General features: G+C 42.0%; 1 protein-coding gene across 1 annotated transcript in view; it reads right to left on the bottom strand.

Moving 5' to 3' along the window:
• hmcn2 (hemicentin 2) overlaps positions 1 to 16,470 on the bottom strand; it is a 51,318-nt gene extending 34,848 nt beyond the window's left edge. The window contains exons 1-16 of the mRNA XM_086111886.1: positions 16,179 to 16,470; positions 13,809 to 13,879; positions 13,234 to 13,392; positions 12,324 to 12,446; positions 7,350 to 7,521; positions 7,152 to 7,258; positions 6,951 to 7,071; positions 6,602 to 6,865; positions 6,348 to 6,492; positions 5,866 to 5,987; positions 4,058 to 4,330; positions 3,569 to 3,710; positions 3,175 to 3,302; positions 630 to 743; positions 392 to 550; positions 125 to 319 (exon numbers count right to left, since the gene is read on the bottom strand). Coding sequence (XP_085968012.1) covers positions 125 to 319; positions 392 to 550; positions 630 to 743; positions 3,175 to 3,302; positions 3,569 to 3,710; positions 4,058 to 4,330; positions 5,866 to 5,987; positions 6,348 to 6,492; positions 6,602 to 6,865; positions 6,951 to 7,071; positions 7,152 to 7,258; positions 7,350 to 7,521; positions 12,324 to 12,446; positions 13,234 to 13,392; positions 13,809 to 13,879; positions 16,179 to 16,437 — 2,554 coding nt within the window. The 5' untranslated portion in view covers positions 16,438 to 16,470. The remainder of the gene's footprint in view (positions 1 to 124; positions 320 to 391; positions 551 to 629; positions 744 to 3,174; positions 3,303 to 3,568; positions 3,711 to 4,057; positions 4,331 to 5,865; positions 5,988 to 6,347; positions 6,493 to 6,601; positions 6,866 to 6,950; positions 7,072 to 7,151; positions 7,259 to 7,349; positions 7,522 to 12,323; positions 12,447 to 13,233; positions 13,393 to 13,808; positions 13,880 to 16,178) is intronic.
• Positions 16,471 to 16,735: the final 265 nt, after the last annotated feature.

Here is a 16,735-nt window from a genome sequence, read left to right as displayed (position 1 = left end):
GTCATTAGGATTTTAAAAACCGAAACGAAAAGATTCATGGCTTTGGCTGTGCTGCCTCACTCAGTCATGCTGGGAGATGAACATCTTAGTCAACTCACGTGTTACGATTATCAAGTTAACTCACTCTGAATCAGAAGGAATCCATTCTCCAGCTGCATTTTTCTACCGTGGTTGTCTGTCCTTGCGAGAATGTGTCTACCATCTTGAGTGTACCAAGTCACGGTTGGTTGTGGGAAACCTCGAGCGGCACAGGGAAGGGTGATGTTTTCCCCTACATTCGCCGCCATGTCAACCGGTGTATCAGAGAACGAAGGTCCCACTGTGGTGCGAAAAGTGGTCAGAGATCCATTTTCCTTGCATTGCCTTGCCTTAGAGGGCAGTCTGGTCCTACCTCCAACCTGCAGACTGACTGTACCAGAGGAAGCCCCAGCAGGGCTGCTGGCCACACAGCTGTATTGACCAGCATCGACATCCTGCACCCTTCGAATATGCAGGGTCCCGCGGTGGACATCCTGCTCAACAAAGGGGGCGGAGCCCACCTCAAGTTTCCCTGGAAATCCAGAATAAAATCAAGCTCCAGTTCTTCCTTTGCTTTTCAATGTACTAAACCAGGTTATACTGTGAGTTACCTTTAAACCAATGGACAAGAGGAAGGGGAGTACCACTGGCTTGACACTGCAGAGTAGCATCATCCCCGACAGCTACAAGTAGGAGCTCCTGCTCCACTGTTATGATAGGCACCTCTAAGGGAAAACAGCAAGATTCAGATGTGGTAAAAGTGCATCATTTACTATATATCTGAAGGATTCCAACGCTCTACAAAGGATCTTTTTTTTTTGTCCGATTCATGAGCCAAAAGTGGAAAAGTAAAACCTACTAAAATGATGTAACAAAGCAGTTCGTGCCATCTCCGCAAAAAAGAAAAAAATTAAAACCCCAAGCTAGCTCTCCAAGTACCACAATCATGACCAACAATAAAATACAGTAGGGCAGTAGGCATAAGTGTTCATAAAAAAAATGAAGCAGGTTTTATTCATAATGTTATTTAATCTTATTGTACAGAATGCAAAACATTGTAACATTATGCAGTTTGCATTCTACTCAAATAGTGGTTCTATTTTTTTTTTGAAGGAAGTGTACTTAAATCATGATTCAATCAAAAGATATTGTATATAAATACCTTCTTTCTTGAAAAGACATCCAATCACAAATTCCACGTAGTTACCCTCATGACAATTTCAGACCTCATGAGCAATCTGCTCAACGCAACTATAGGGTTGCATCAATAATCAATGATTGTTTTGCGCACTACCAGTGGGATAGACCGACATGTTTTTGCCAGGGCTGATACAGATATCAATTATTCGTCATCATGGGGGCCAATAACGGAAATACAGAGACGATATTCATTTTGAGTTAAAGGAAAATATTGGTGTAAAAAAAATACGAACTCCAACTCTTTGTTGAAATGTCATTAAGCTTATGTTGACTGAGCAACTTGTCAGATTCGAAAATTGTTGAAGGTTGTTTTGTTTTAAACAACAATAGACAAAAGGTTTTTGTTTTTAAATTCTAAAAGAAAGTTTTAAGGAGCCCCCAAGCGTCAACAGCAACACAAACAAGTCTGTACTTTTTCACTGTAAATAACTGAATGTTAAACTTTTACTTGTCTTTGTTTTAATTTCAAACAAAAATAAAAGGTGCAGCAGCATCCCCGATGAAGTTAACTGAAAATGTAAGTAAATGAAACCCCTGAAGTTAACACATTTTAAAATGTGTTAACTCTTATTGGCCTTCACACTTTAAAAAAAACAATGTTGAAAATCAGCCTGCCCGTTTAATCAGTCGATCCCTAATCAATGGTGCGAGTACCACACTTGGAGAATCACTGATGTGACGTATTTATATAGCATTGACATTTAGCGTAACGGTCAGTTTCAGAAAGTCCTTTGGCAAGGACTTTTTTGCATGCATGTTGCTTTAAGCTTATTATTTGAGGATTGCTGATCTAATCAGAACTGACAACCTGACCCAAAGTTCTACACCACTGATGTCAAACTCAAGGCCCCGGAGCCAAATCTAGCCCACCAAATCATTTTATGTGGCCCACCAAAGCAAATAATGTCTATCGACTTGATGCTTTTTGCTAAAACACCAAAATTGCAAATTGGTTTCATGTAGAAAAAAAGAAAAATGTTGAGATGTTGCAGGTATTTTTTGTGACCAATCCCCTTCTTACATACATGTAATAATATTTGAACAAGCACTATTTACTGGAATCTGATTTCAGCATTAGTTATTCAACAATGTGTAGAATAAGCAGTTCAGAAAATGGATGTAGGGATGGATGGATGGATGGATGGATGTCATGTGAGACGATCACACACTTATTTGGGTTCACAGTCATACCAGCCCTCGGAAGGAAAACAAAATTATGATGGGGCCTGTGACAAAATTCAGTTGACACCCTTGTTCTAGACCAGAGAAAGCAAACTGCAGTTCCTCTGGAGCCATATTCTGCCTGTTGTAGATCACTCTCTACTTCAACACACCAGATTCAAACGATCGGCTCATCAGCAAGATCTGCAGAAGCCTGGAATGATCGTGATCAATTGAATCAGATGTGTTGGACTTGGGAGAGATCTAAAACAGGCTGGATATGGCTCTCGAGGAACCGGCGTTCTATACCCCAGTTCTAGACTGTCATGACATGATGAAGACCAGTTCTAAGCTCACAATCATGAATATTATTATCAACAGAAACAGCCCGGTGATTGAGGTGCAGTGCAGAGGTACAGGTTCGATTCCAGGTTCTCCCTGTGCCTGCGTGGGTTTTCTCCGAAAATGGATGGATGGATTATCAACATATACACATATATATATATATATATATATATATATATATATACATATATACACATGCAATCGCACTGCTAATGTCTGCTAAAAATAACTTACAGACATTGTGATGATTTTGTTTTGTTTCTACTGTAACTGATAGCCATTAATGAAACTTAAAATTTAACACAGTAGATGTGGGTAAAACAAGGGAATTATTTTATGGGGCCACACTATCTACAATGCTCTACTTGAAATATTATTAAAAGAATAATTTGAATCTAAATACACCGAGAAATGTATTCTTAGTAATGGAGAGAAGACATACACGGATACCTGCATAAGTAAGCAAGACAGACTGTGAGGCAGTCCCAGCCAAATTGCTTGCCAGACATGTGTAGTTCCCAGCATCCTCCGGGATAGCCCCTGTTATGGTCAAAACTCCTTGCTGGTGTAGATTCAACCTGCATCACGTAATTGGCAGAATTCATGACGCTGTCTCACACTGATTACATGTGCAGATGTACAGAAAAACGAACATTAGTTTGTTTCTCTTGTGTATCAAGATATGGTTTTTTTTGTCTCAACATGCACGTAAACAGTACTTAGCAAAACAATCTTTATACCAGAACAATGATTCCAACAGGATGTGGTTACTCTTTTGGAGTAACAGCGGAATGTAATGAGTCCTTTGTGCCGGAGGTGTTGAGTGGGTTGAGAGTCCTCTTACCTCGGCCGATTAGCAAGGAACGTGTTTCCATGGCTCCAAAAGAGCAGGGGAGGGGGAGAGCCGGATGCTGAGCAGACAAGGCGGATTTCATCCCCTCGGGAAAAGACCTGGCTCTGGGGGTGAAGTACCACAGAAGGTCCCTCTGCAGTCCAATGAGCCAAAAACAAAACAAAAAAAACCCCAAAATACTGACAGTTAGTTGAGGCCTTGTTGACACTGTGTCATTTATTATTTAGCAAATTAAACATCACTAACGAATCCAGCATAGCAGCACTGTTTGTGAAATTCATCAGAAAAGTCAGAGGCCATGCCACAACAGAAACCACAAATTTTAACGCGCATCATGAGAAACATTTCTTGACATGGTTGTGGCTAAATCCGTCTGTAGGACGGCTCAACCTGTAATGGAAACCAGATGACGGTGTCCTGACAGGAACCAGGAGGCTAAATATTTAAACAGATGCACATTGGAGTGTGATCGTACCGTACCTGGGACGAAGAGCCATACAGTGGTTCTGCTGTCTCCGTGGGCATTTGAGGCTACACAGTAGTAAGCTCCAGCATCCTGAAGCTGCACGCTGCTAATCTGCAGGGATGAGTTAGACAGCAGCCTCACCCTCCCCGAACGAGCACGGATGGCGCGGCCTGCTCGATGCCAGGTCAGGTTGTAGCGCATGGTGCCCTCTACCTTACAGGTCAATACAGCCACACTTCCGACTAAGGAAGTCACATTGACTGCTGGCTTGAGTACAGGCGGAGGCTCTGTTTTATCGAGAAAAAAAAGACCAAAATATAAGAGCTTGGAACAAGAAATGAAAAAAAAAATGATACCAGTGCAACATGCAAAAAAGAAATGTGTGGGAAGTGATTTCAAAACTTGACTTCAGTGTGTTTGCGCGATAACTGAGAAACTCCGGATAGGTTTATTTGTTTCAATAAATCGCTACAGTACAGGACACAGGATGACAGATTTGCTTGCTTTTTCAAAGGACGTGAAGGATGCCAGAATACAGATCACAGTACCACCCTTCCATCGGATAGGGTGATCAGACATCCTTCTCTCAAAGCATGGACATGTCTAACATATTTTGAGGACCCTAAAAAAAAAATCATCCAACTTGAATTTTTAAATTGTCCTCGATTGCATTCTTAAATTATTCTTTCTTTTTGCACAATCGCTGAATGTAAAATTTCTTCAGCATCGTTGAATGGCGTCTGCTCTGATTCAGAATATGCCCTTTTGTCACATCAGGTTTTCCTAATAATAATATCATAATAATAATATAACAAGTAATACTGTATTGCCGTACATTTAGTAATATTTATGAACAATTGATTAGGTTCCCCAACAGGTTGATTTTTTTTCTGAAATGTCATGGATATAAATTACAATGCATTGTAAAATCCGTATTGCACAAACCTTTATTGTGTATTCATTCAAATCGGTGTTAAAAATACTATTAGGGAGACAAAGCGATATTACCGTGCATTAAAATTAGTTGTTGACTACGTGTTATAGACATTAGCCACTTGTTAAAATAGAAAAAGGAGGTCTGCCCCCAGACCTGTTCCCACATGTGAGCCATAGGGGGGACCATATGCCCACCCCTCAAGATGCTTGTTACCCCGCAAGTTGACGCACACATCCCTAAAGATATACAGTATATTAATTGAACTATATTTTCATTTTATGTTATAGTAGCTAATTTTGTGTTTCTAAATGTTAAAGTTGAGTTATTTGTCACCAAGACATTAAATTTAGAAAGAAACAATACAGTTGTGTGAATTGGTTTGATTGATGGCCAGTCTTATTTGGAACACCCCGGAATAGCCTTTGTGAAAATTATGTTAGGTATGCAGGCAACGAATAAGCCAAACTTTTCAAAGTGAAACTGAAATGTTTTTTGCGTGTGACATTGAGTATAATGTGGCATGACATGTCTGGAAACTAAGTACCTACTGTATTTGTCGAGAGCCGAGGACAACCGAGATAGACTGCACATGAGACAGTCTAAAATGCTTAAACATAAGAGTCAATCTCATCTCGCTTAATGTCACAAAACTGCAAGAGGTCTGTCTACCACATTTGCACAGGAACTTAACACACACTATTTTCAATAGAAAGGTCAACTTCCAAGCATCACTGTACTGCATCATGTCCCTTATTTGATGAAGTGATCAATCTATGTCCCACTATTTGTTGTTAAACCAGGGTTTAATGTTACAAACCGTGATTAGCCAAACGGAACTCTACCCACGACTGTGGTAACAGCTTTGTCGTAAGCATTTTGCAGTACCTGTAACAGTCAGCTGGGTTAAGGCATGTCCTTGTCCTGCACCACTCTGTGCTATGCACTCATAGAAGCCCTCATCCTCTGCTGAAGCATGCTCAATCTCCCATGATGCAGTGGCAGATTTCCTGATCCAAAGAGAAGCTTGGTTCAGTAACTGAGCATGACAGTAGCAACAAGGTCATATTTCATGTCATATTCCGTTAGAATCTCAGGCACATACTGGAATTTTCACCGCAAGTAAATCTCAGGTAATTCAAACCAGAGCATTGAACGAGACACATGGACATATTATGAATTGATCAAGACAAGCGAGTACACACTCTATGATCTCGTTCCCTGTGACATATGAGCCAATAATGCGAACCAATTCCAAAACTGCTCACTGCCAAGAATATGTGTGGTGGAGATAATTCTCTTATTAGAACCGCAGAAACATCTGAAGTGATAATTTCACAAATTCTCCAAAGTTATGAAAGAAAAATTACTTGAAGAATTTCTCCGCCCCCAGAGTTCTTCCACTTCTTGCAAATCTTAGCCTGTAAGGTATATCGCTCTCCACTGAACAGTGAATCATAGCAGGCTGCATGTAGATACCCTTCACCGCATCAGGCATGTTCACAGCTGGGGGAGCTACACAAGGGAGGAAACAAAGGTGAAAAGCCACACGGGAGATTTATGAGGTGTTAGAACCTTAGCAGCATAGCCAAGGAGACATGTGTGAAGGAAGGTAGAGTCTTACATGGAACTATGTTGGTGTACGAAACACTCGACAGTCGCTGGAAGCGATAGCCCTCCTCGTCTCTGCCTGTTGCCTTGATGAAGAAACTCTGGGAAGGGGTTCGTATCTCTGGGACACTCCACAGCCCTAGTTGCCCAAGGTCAGAGGGCAGAGGCACCTGGATGGTGCGCAGGGAACGTCCCGAGCCAGACATAAGCTCGACATGACTCAGGTGACCTGGTGGTTTCAGGCCTGTGCATTTTAGCAAAACATACGCTGGCAGTCCTGTGAAAGGTACGCAAATCCATCATTTCGTCATTTCCCGAGCGTTTTTCAACAGATGAATAGCTAACAAAACCACTAGCAGCACCTTTTATTGGTCTCTCCCTAGTATGGTTGAACTCTTTAACAGGAACACTTGAAAAGCCAGCACGGAAATCCAGATTGCTGACTCCTGTGACCCTCAGGGTATGACGACCACTGCAACTAACCTTTAGAATGAAAGCAAAAACGATGAGCCTATTGTCATAAGATGTAGCGCAAAAGTAATAAATGATTCTAAAAGTGGTACCTTCAGGTTCCATGCTCCAGGCGTGGGAAACTTCAAGTTGACAACACGAGCAGAGTTAGGAATGTTCAGAAGCTCTTTAAGACCCTGCTCAACACCTACTACATGGCCTACAGAGAGTAGAAAATACAATTTTAGCTATTCGATGTTTGGCGACACACTCAGCACTGTTCATTGGGCTTGAACTGCTACGATGTATACCAAGGGGATCTCTGAGCTCAATTTGCGGAGAGGGCCCGCTGAGTGACACAGTGACCTCACGGAGGCTGGGGTCAAAGGGCACTTCCCAAAGGTTCTCCTGGGCACTGTCGTGGTTTGAGGACAGTAGATGGACCTTCATCGCCTGAATAGTTTCCTCGACCCACTTCAATACCTAGCAAGTGTTAGAAAAACTCAGTAAGAATATGACATTTCATGCAGGGACATGAAATGAAGCTGGGTTCTGTCAAACATTATCTGTGAAGGTTCCGCTCTCAATAGGATAAAAGCAGGAAGGACGCGATCATGACCTTTCCCAGACAGTCTGTTCCCTGCCCAAGCAGCGGTCTGCTCTCTATCTTTGGACTTTTTCTTCTTCATCATCACAATTGTACTTCTCTGATGTTTTTTTGTTTTAAACATCTCAACTGTCCCGTGAGAGTGTCTTCTGCACGACAGCTTTTATGATTCGTGATGCTTGTACATCGGCATAGAAAGTAGTTGTCGAAGAGTTTCACAAAGCCAACTCTTTTTACTCGGTCAGTTATAGGTAGGCATTTCCGAATCGTCTGCTGAATATTATTATTATATGTTAATTCTAATTTTTTCCAAGTTGATTCAAAAAGGTCTAAAACAATGTGTGATGGATCAATTTCATTCAAAATCAGTCATCCCAGATGCTAATAACCGCCTTGTCGTTCCCCAGAAAAACATCTTACACTATCGAGTTACAGTTTGGACAGGTGCTTTACTACAGTTCCCTTTTGTTGTATGATAAATGAAAACAGGAATAGCAAAAAAAAAAAAAAAAAAAACACTTGACATATCACAGTTTCATTGCAATTGCCACAATGGACCCACTGTCCTCCAACTTCCAAATGCTTAACCAGCAACTGCTGTGTAGTACTTGTTTTGACCTTGTATAGTGAGGCATCACAGTTACGCTGCAACTGTAAGGAAAGAAACCTGTAGTGGGCCCTTTGACAAGGAGCCAAATGCAACACATTTGTAGACATTTATAGAAAACCCAAATCAAGAAAACCTTTGCTAAGATAATCATTAGGAGTACATGATTATGTCCATGAGGTCTACCTATTGCTGACAGCTGCTGGTTCCTCTCGATGTTTTACAACTGCAAACAGCTGTAATGCGTGCCATATGTGCAGTCATCACCTGCGGAGCAGGAAACTGCTAAGAGGTGACCCACATCTGGCCCTGAATGGTGTCTATTGCCTCCACAAAAGAGCACAAGAGGAGTGTGCATCAGCACCGCCCTCACATCACAGATAAAAACAAGTAGAGGGCACACATGGGAGGATGAGCGTCCATGCAACAGTGCTCATCTCAAGCATGCTGAGCTCTGCAGATACGCCCCGTTGCAGCTTGCGGAATGCAGAGGATCAAAAGTCCTTTGAAACATCATCTAAGATGTCTCAGTTGAACAATTTTGCAGGGCTCTCACAAAGACTCCATTTGCTATTCATAGAAGCATGACGGATGGGCTAAATTAACTGTTGGGACTCTATTGAATTTCATTGACCAGGTACATGAGCTGACCCCGTTTGAGGAATTCTGAGTTGCCAGTAGTACAATTTGGTGGTGCAGCTGTTCAACGAGGACAGCTTGACTTCAGACCCCTTGTTGGGCAAGGGTCAGTTTTGTTCTCGTCTGGGTCTACAAGCCACACTCATGAGAATTTGCAAGAAGCTGTCCCACTTCAATCTTATGAGGGCAAATCAGTCCCAGATGGACCCCTGAGACGACTAATTGAGCTGCTAACACACCTGCCAAGACCTTTTATGTGAGTCCACCTGTTTTTCACTGAGGCGGCCTTTGTTTTGCACACTCAGAAAAATGACCCGAGGATAAATATAACGATTAGAGATGCTTGAATACCTCTGCGTCAACTTAATGAGAAAACCATTAGAGTGATTTTATCAACTTCTTCAACACAAAAACGGATTATTGCGTAGAACCGTTATTTCTGACCAATGGCTAGGGCTACCACTGACAATTTCAGCAGTTTGAAGTGAACTACAACATGATCCTAGCTGGACTGTAATTTCATGGGTTATGCTGCGCTGCAAGTTATTATTAATGAGTGGTCAAACTGTAGTACCGTAAAGAATGTAAAATGTAGAGCTGACAATGAGCTGCTGTGAGAAGCCAACACAAGCCCCATCGGGCAGCTGTTCGATGGAGGAAAACCATGACAGATCATATCCTGGGATTAAGGAGTAATATAAGAATGCTCAACACTCTTTCTCCATGGAGACCATAGACTGAGACCCTTTACATAATATTAAATTTGGCCACATTTTATTAAAAGCCTGTTTTGGGTATTGAGGTGAGATGTGCTCCCATAACTCTAGTTGATGAGGTAACCAACTAGGGTCCTTGCGGGCCCCTATCCTACATGTTTTAAATGTTCCCACTTCCAACACACCTTATTCAAATGATTAGGATCATTAGCAGCCTTCTGCAGAGCTTGCTGATCAGCTGATCACTTGATTCAGGTATATTAGCGGAGGAGAACGGCTAAAACAGTGGTCCACAACCACCGGGGCATGGCCCGGTACAGAGGTTTGGACAAGGCCGCGTCAGCCCCCACTATTCCATCCATCCATTTTCAACACCGCTTATCCAGAAGAGGGTCGCGAGAATAGCTGGAGCCTATCCCAGCTAAACTCGGGCTAAAGGCGGAATGACCCCTGAACTCGTCGATCACAGTGCACATATAGGGACGAACAACCGTACACGCCCACATTCACACCGTCACTCAGTGGGAACTGACCCCACGATGCCCGCACACAAGTCAGGCGCGTGTACCACTACACCAGCCCACACTGTTGAAGGAATTCAACATTTTACAGTAGTTGGTGACCACTGAGTTAGAGGCCTAAACAATTTGCATTAATTGACTAAATGCATGCTACTCAAGATCTGTGAACAAGATGTCATGATATTTCAAGTGTACAGATGTTTACATGGAATTAGAACATGTCAAGATGCTAGTACCAACAAAAGCCACACGGTGTTCAGGTGTGATCGCTCAAGTGAACTTAGTTTTCTGTTCGGTACAATAAAACAAAACAGCACAAATGCAAAACTGACAAGACAGTAGAGGAACTCCTCCTTTGGGCTGGGTTATTGAGGCCTGTATGTTTGGTCACATGCATACATAACTTGACGGAAAACAGACCTACCTCTCGCCCCCACTAACATCTACCGTACCCACCCTCACACACAAACTAACAAGTTTGAGGTCACAGTAGGCCACCAGATCACAGAGCTGTTGGTACGGGTTCCGCACTGCCAAGCCCAGTGCTCTGTTGGCAGGCAGGATACCGGTATCGCTTGGAAAGGAAAGACGGGCTTCTTTTACGTCCGCCTAGGAAGTAAGCGTGACTTCATCCATGGCAATCATTTTATTACAATGTATCAGCGGGGAACTCTTAGACTCAGCAGTACAATCCTTGCAACGCAATGGATGCAGTCTAGGCTCAACAACATCTCCTGGTATTATGTTTTCTCATTAGCCCTCTGTAGAACAACTTCACTGTCAACAACTTTACATCTGAGGAAGACAATTTACAGTGAGTCCATCACAAGTTGAAATGTTCTATAGCCAATCTAGTCTCAAATAAAACAAAAATTCTGTTATGCTTAAATGATCCAAAACCCACACAAAAACTGGATGATGGAAATTTTAACTTTAGGAACTTCAACATATGGTTGCTCCTACACGATGATAAAAATCAGCGGCCCCCACCCACCGCGTCCAGATATCAAGATGCGACGGTAATTGTGTCGGTCAAATAACACTAATATTAAACCCACAAGCTAGCAAAATGAGAAAAGAAAAACAGCCCACGCTCGAAGCCAGCTCTGTACAATATGCGGCAAGCGACTCTTGAATTAGCATTATGCTGAGTTATATATTTTCATGCATAATATATTTGTTCGGTGGTGTCTTATGTTGACACAGTTCAAGAAGATGCTGCTTTTATATATAACATAAAAAAGTGGCTTCACTGGTATTGAACAATGCTTATTTATAAAAATACGCAGGGGATTCAAGTTTGCTGTTTTAGCACTTGATAAATCACCCAACCCCCTCCCTGACTGATCCCCACATGGGGGGCCACTGATCAACATTGCGAGAGTGTTACAAGTACAGACTCTAACCATACAGTACGGTGCCTTGAAAAAGTATTAATAGCGCTCGGATTTCTTCACATTTGATGCCCTTACAATCACAACATCTGTGTATTTCTAGAGCTTTTACTTAAGATATCCACTCAAAGGTGCACATAATAATGGAGTGGAATGAAAATTACATGCTGTCAAAATTTTGAGCGAAAATAATGGTGACAAGAAAAACTGTGTATGACCATTAAAAGTGTTTGGAAATGTCTGGCGAACGTCCGCAACTGTTTCCAACATTGAATGAAACATGACCAAAAGAAAACAACAACAACATTCGCTAATTATAGCCACACTCGCTAACCTTTGCCAGTCAATGAGATAAGTCAGGGTCATTTTTCTTGGGGCACCAAATCCCGATGTCTTTCAGTGGTTATATTGATATGGGCAGCAGAGTCAGCAATGACTGACAAAACAATGGATAACATTGACAACATACAATAGACCATATCATTAAAACAGCAAATTTTGAATTGTAAATGCAATGAATATGTGGATTCACCAAACGTATGTTTGTTGATAGCACACTCAAATCTTAATGCTCTTCAAATTTTTCAAAGGTCATTTCACCAAAATTATTTTATTATTAAGGACTGCTGATTTGTTAAATCACTAACTGCATTGTTCTTTATGCTTGACCAATTAGATTCGAGCCAAAGCACCCCAAAAGTTTCGCTCCTGCCCCTGGCAGGGCGCATTGATGTTGACTATCCAAGTAAAATCCCTTCTGTAAATGGACTGACATTGAAGGCTTCTGCGCCATGCTCTCACCTCATTGACCTGCTGCTTGTCCAGATGAAAGATCTGCCCTGAGGATGTGGCCGCAATCTCCTCGTAGGCCTTGTAGCCAGGCTGAGAGCGGTCACCACAGTCTCCAGTCAGCACAAAAACCACCTGGCGACGAGACAAGAGAAATAACAGCTACTATTTGCACAGTTTTGAAACTTATGTTTTCTTTTAAGTCATTCAATTCTCTTAAATTTAATGACATGTTCTTTCTTGAAACCCCCAACTCATATTAATACCAATACCAGAATGAGACCAATGAACAAAGAGAACAAGTGTCTTCAGTTTTTATTTGGCTTATGGCTATGAAAGGGAGACAAACTGCCTTCAAGAGGAGGCCCAGGGCTCAGATACCCTAATGGGGTTCGCTACTGTCAGCATGGTTGTCTATATTTGCATTTCGGTCTGTGTATCCTCAAACAATGCAAGGAGTCAGTAATGTCGAATGTGTTCGACCGATCGGCCGCCGGCAGAGGTTTGTGTTGGCAATATGATATTGTCTCAACATGCTTAGAAACCTGGCTGGTCCTAGAAAGCGTGGTATCAACTTTTGCCAATGCAAAAGGGAGCAGCAATGGCTGGTAAAACCGTGTCCAGCCAAGTCGGACACCGTGCTTTGGAAAAGGGGCACTTTTCAATTGTTTTTGCGTTTCTGACCACATTCTTGTTGACCTTGTTCTTGTCTCAAGAGTTTGACAACCTTGGACTTATTGTCTGTGCACCCATCCGTGATTTAGATGCTATACACATTCTCTGAACTTGTTTCAGTTGTGCCCAGAAGCTCACACACTAAATCAATTTTTGTTTGTGCTTTGTTGATCATACAATAACACCAACTAAACTTTGAGATACAGAATTGGTCATATCATAATCATGTAAGGTTGTTATTATTTACCTGAGATTGACGGAGTTGCACCAGCTGAAGAACATCCCTTTTCAGGCGGTAGTCTTTTGCTCTAGCGTCGGTGAAGACATAAATGAAGGAACCAGGAAGAGAAACTTCCAAGGCTTTCTTAATGGCTCCAACACTCATCTCAGGGCAGTCACCTCCACCCTGTGGAAGTTACAGCTAGAATAATGTGTTTTCTCAAATACTACTGGAGGAGATTACTTATTCAGAGTTGTTCTATACAACTTCAAGTCAGGACATCATCAATGCAAATTTAAAAAGATGAATCAGTGTGCAAAGATTCTAACTCGTCCGCCACACTTAGCATCCTATGACGAGTAGCTAAAAGTGGCGAGCATAGCAGATCTTGGTTTCTATCCAAATTACAAATTACAGAAGATTCCCCCTTGAAATTGACATTCCTGAGTTACCCAGCTTCAGCTTTTCAGGGATCAAACTACTGTTTGCACTGCATTTTACTGACCCTATACCAACAGAGTACACATCCACTTACATAAAGCCTGAGATAATATTGTGTTATATCAACGGTGCAATAATCGCTGCATGTGTTCTCTTCCCACCTGAACAAACAGCTCTTGAAGATCCTGCTGGAACTTTTTAGGGTCAGTTGTGATGGACACTGGACCGATATCTGCAAGGACGAAAAGATCATCAAGGCCAACATAGATAGATACACGCTGGACCAATGTTTTGGAGGAAAAGGGGAGTTGTTCTCCCTTTGGCAGCTTCACATTATTTGACTCTTGAGGAATCACTGTTATTATTCATCCCAAAGTTGTTTGACAGGGTTCCTTGAAGGCTCAGCCAAGCCTGCCTTGACAGACCTTGTTTTTATGCTATGGGCAATCAGTCACGATGGAATTAAAATGAGTCTTTTGAGAGGAAAAAATAATAGCGGATTGGTCCCTAAATAATATAATTAATTTAGTGTGTCTCACAAGTGTATTACAGGTAGACAGCTCTTATAGCATGATCGTTTCTCGTCTCAAAATGACGAATTCTTGTTCAAATGGATTAAAGTAAGTAGGTCGGTCGGCATGAAACGTGCTGTATAAATAAAACTGACTTGCCTATTTGACATTCATGCTCTGATAAAAAAATAAATAATAATATGTTACTCATAAAATACTCGGTAATTGAGTCGGGTTTTTTTTCATCGAGTAGTTATTTACTCACACCGTCAAGTATTGTAATTATTTGAAGGGCTACTTTTTACTTTTGCTCGTGTCATATTTTTTAAAAGTAACATTACTTCTACTTGACTTCAATTTTTGGCTACTCTATCTCTCTACTAAGATTACAAATAGAGTGTTATTCAAAGAAGCAAATGAACGTGAGAAACGAGAAAGGAAATCGATTGCGCTGACATTTTGGGGGAACCCAGCACCCCATAAAGCTATGTTTTGTTTGCTTTAATTCGCCCCAAGTCTGTGGCGGTTGGATTTACCTACTCAGCTTTTGTAAAATTGTGTTAAGGGACATAACATACAAAAAATGCTCTGGGAGAAGCCAGCACCAATTGTCGCAGTCCGCTGAAATGGCTCAGATAGCTGCAGATGGCTATGGCATGACTCCATCTTGCGACTGGCTCCAAGTCTGACCCTTGTTCATTCAGAAGCTCCAAAGATTTTGTTTCTGGCCATTTAAGAATGTTAACATGTGCAGAAAATAGCCCCCCCCCCCCCACACACACACACACAATTCCTCTTACACAAAGCAGTGCTGGTTTGCACCTGCCTAGATCCAGTATTTAGCAAACATTTGGTAGACTGGGTGCGTCTGGTGAGTTGTTCAGCTTCCACATCCGTTTGTGTGCATTTTTTGCAGGCACAGACCTTTTGTAAATCGGGCCCCAAGTATCTTAGAGTGACGATACAGCAGTGGTGGATCAATCTGATGAATCTACTTCACCAATCTCATTTATTTTCTCAACAGTATGTTCTGTGCTCCACATGAGTGTCCATAATGTCCGAACAGCACCATCACGCCTTTTTGTCAGCCACCACAGCTTCTGACACAAAGCAATCAGGAACATTTACAAGGTCCTCACAGGTAGACCACATAGTGTAACCGAGACAAAATGAGTGATGTTAAGGCAAACCACCAGTACATTCCGCCCAACCACCAACATCACCACCTCAGGCTGCCTTTACTAGGGGGCTGAGAGGTTTTTTTTTTTTTTACTAGAGGATGGTGGAGAGGGCGGGCTGGGGAGAGTGATTGGGGTAATTACACACAGGCAGACAGCATATGCTTCTCATCAGGGGCCATACACCCTCCCCCATTTGAGTACGGTACTCTGATTTTCAAGCTTCAGCATTACCTGGTCCAACTATTGGTTCAATTTGACAATTTAACATGTCTGTTACCAACGCGACATACAAAAAGTAACGTTTGAAGACGCGTAACAGCGAGTTGTTATTTACAGCTGTGTCAAGAAAAACCAAATTATTAATATATGTGATCCAATTAGATTTAATCCAAGATCTGTATCCCCCCCAAATCCCTCGACGAAAACAAACAAACAAACAAAAACAACAATCTGAATGTTATAAATAAAATCCTAATTTTGCAATAACGTGGAAGTTTTAGCTGGCACTGTCCGAGGTGATTAAGAATGCTTGTTGTGGTTTGCAGTACTTTATGCCAGGATCATAATGAAGACTGTTTCGAATATTTGGTTACTTCTAGCCACATGAGATAAAATACCACCCTTACTCATAACCCAAATACAACCACATATTACACAGCTATCATAACCTTTTGTATTTGCACTTGCCAAATTTGTCCATCAGTTTGACTTGCTGTTTTCTGATGTATTGTACCACAAAAAAACGTAAGACAAAAAAACAGGGTACGTCGACTACATTTTGAGTATTTATGCACACAAATCAAATCTAATAAATCTTTCACGAAAATGACAACAATACCTGGATCGTGGAACGGAACCAGCACAAAGTTTTTGATGGGTCTGGTCCTTCGGTTGAGGGTCTTCTCCAGGATCCGCGAGGCGCCATCGATCACCTGTTTGAGGTCGTCGTACATGGAGCCGGTCACATCAAACACAAAGGCCAGGGTCGAGGCGCTCCCATCCGACCCGCTGCCCTCCTCCAAAGCGGGGGATGCCCGGAGCCTTTGCACGCTGCTACATAGCACCAGGACTAGGCACGTTATCAAGACACCCTTCATCCTTTTTTTTTTAATTCGACTGCATCCGTCTGCTGGAATGAGACGAATCAGCAGGGAAACGTGTTCAAAGTTCTAAAAGACGTATGAAGGAGCAGGATTGTGACTATTTTAAATCGGCAATAAACCTGGATCGAAAATGCATCTAAATGCGATGTAAAATAGGTCCGGAGGCGCACATGCGTGCCAAAAGTTTGGAGCGAAGTGTGGAGAGGCTGACTTGCGCGACACCCTGGAGAGCTTGTGCTCTGACGCTCCGAACAGGGGCGGGGATAGGTTTTAAAAAAGTTCCTGCAAAGAC

Source organism: Hippocampus guttulatus, chromosome 5 (assembly GCF_054856545.1).
Source record: "Hippocampus guttulatus isolate MCC_2025c chromosome 5, RoL_Hgut_1.0, whole genome shotgun sequence".
Classification (NCBI taxonomy): domain Eukaryota; kingdom Metazoa; phylum Chordata; class Actinopteri; order Syngnathiformes; family Syngnathidae; genus Hippocampus; species Hippocampus guttulatus.
Note: the sequence above shows the minus strand (reverse complement) of the source record. Positions and strands in the feature narration are given on the sequence as shown.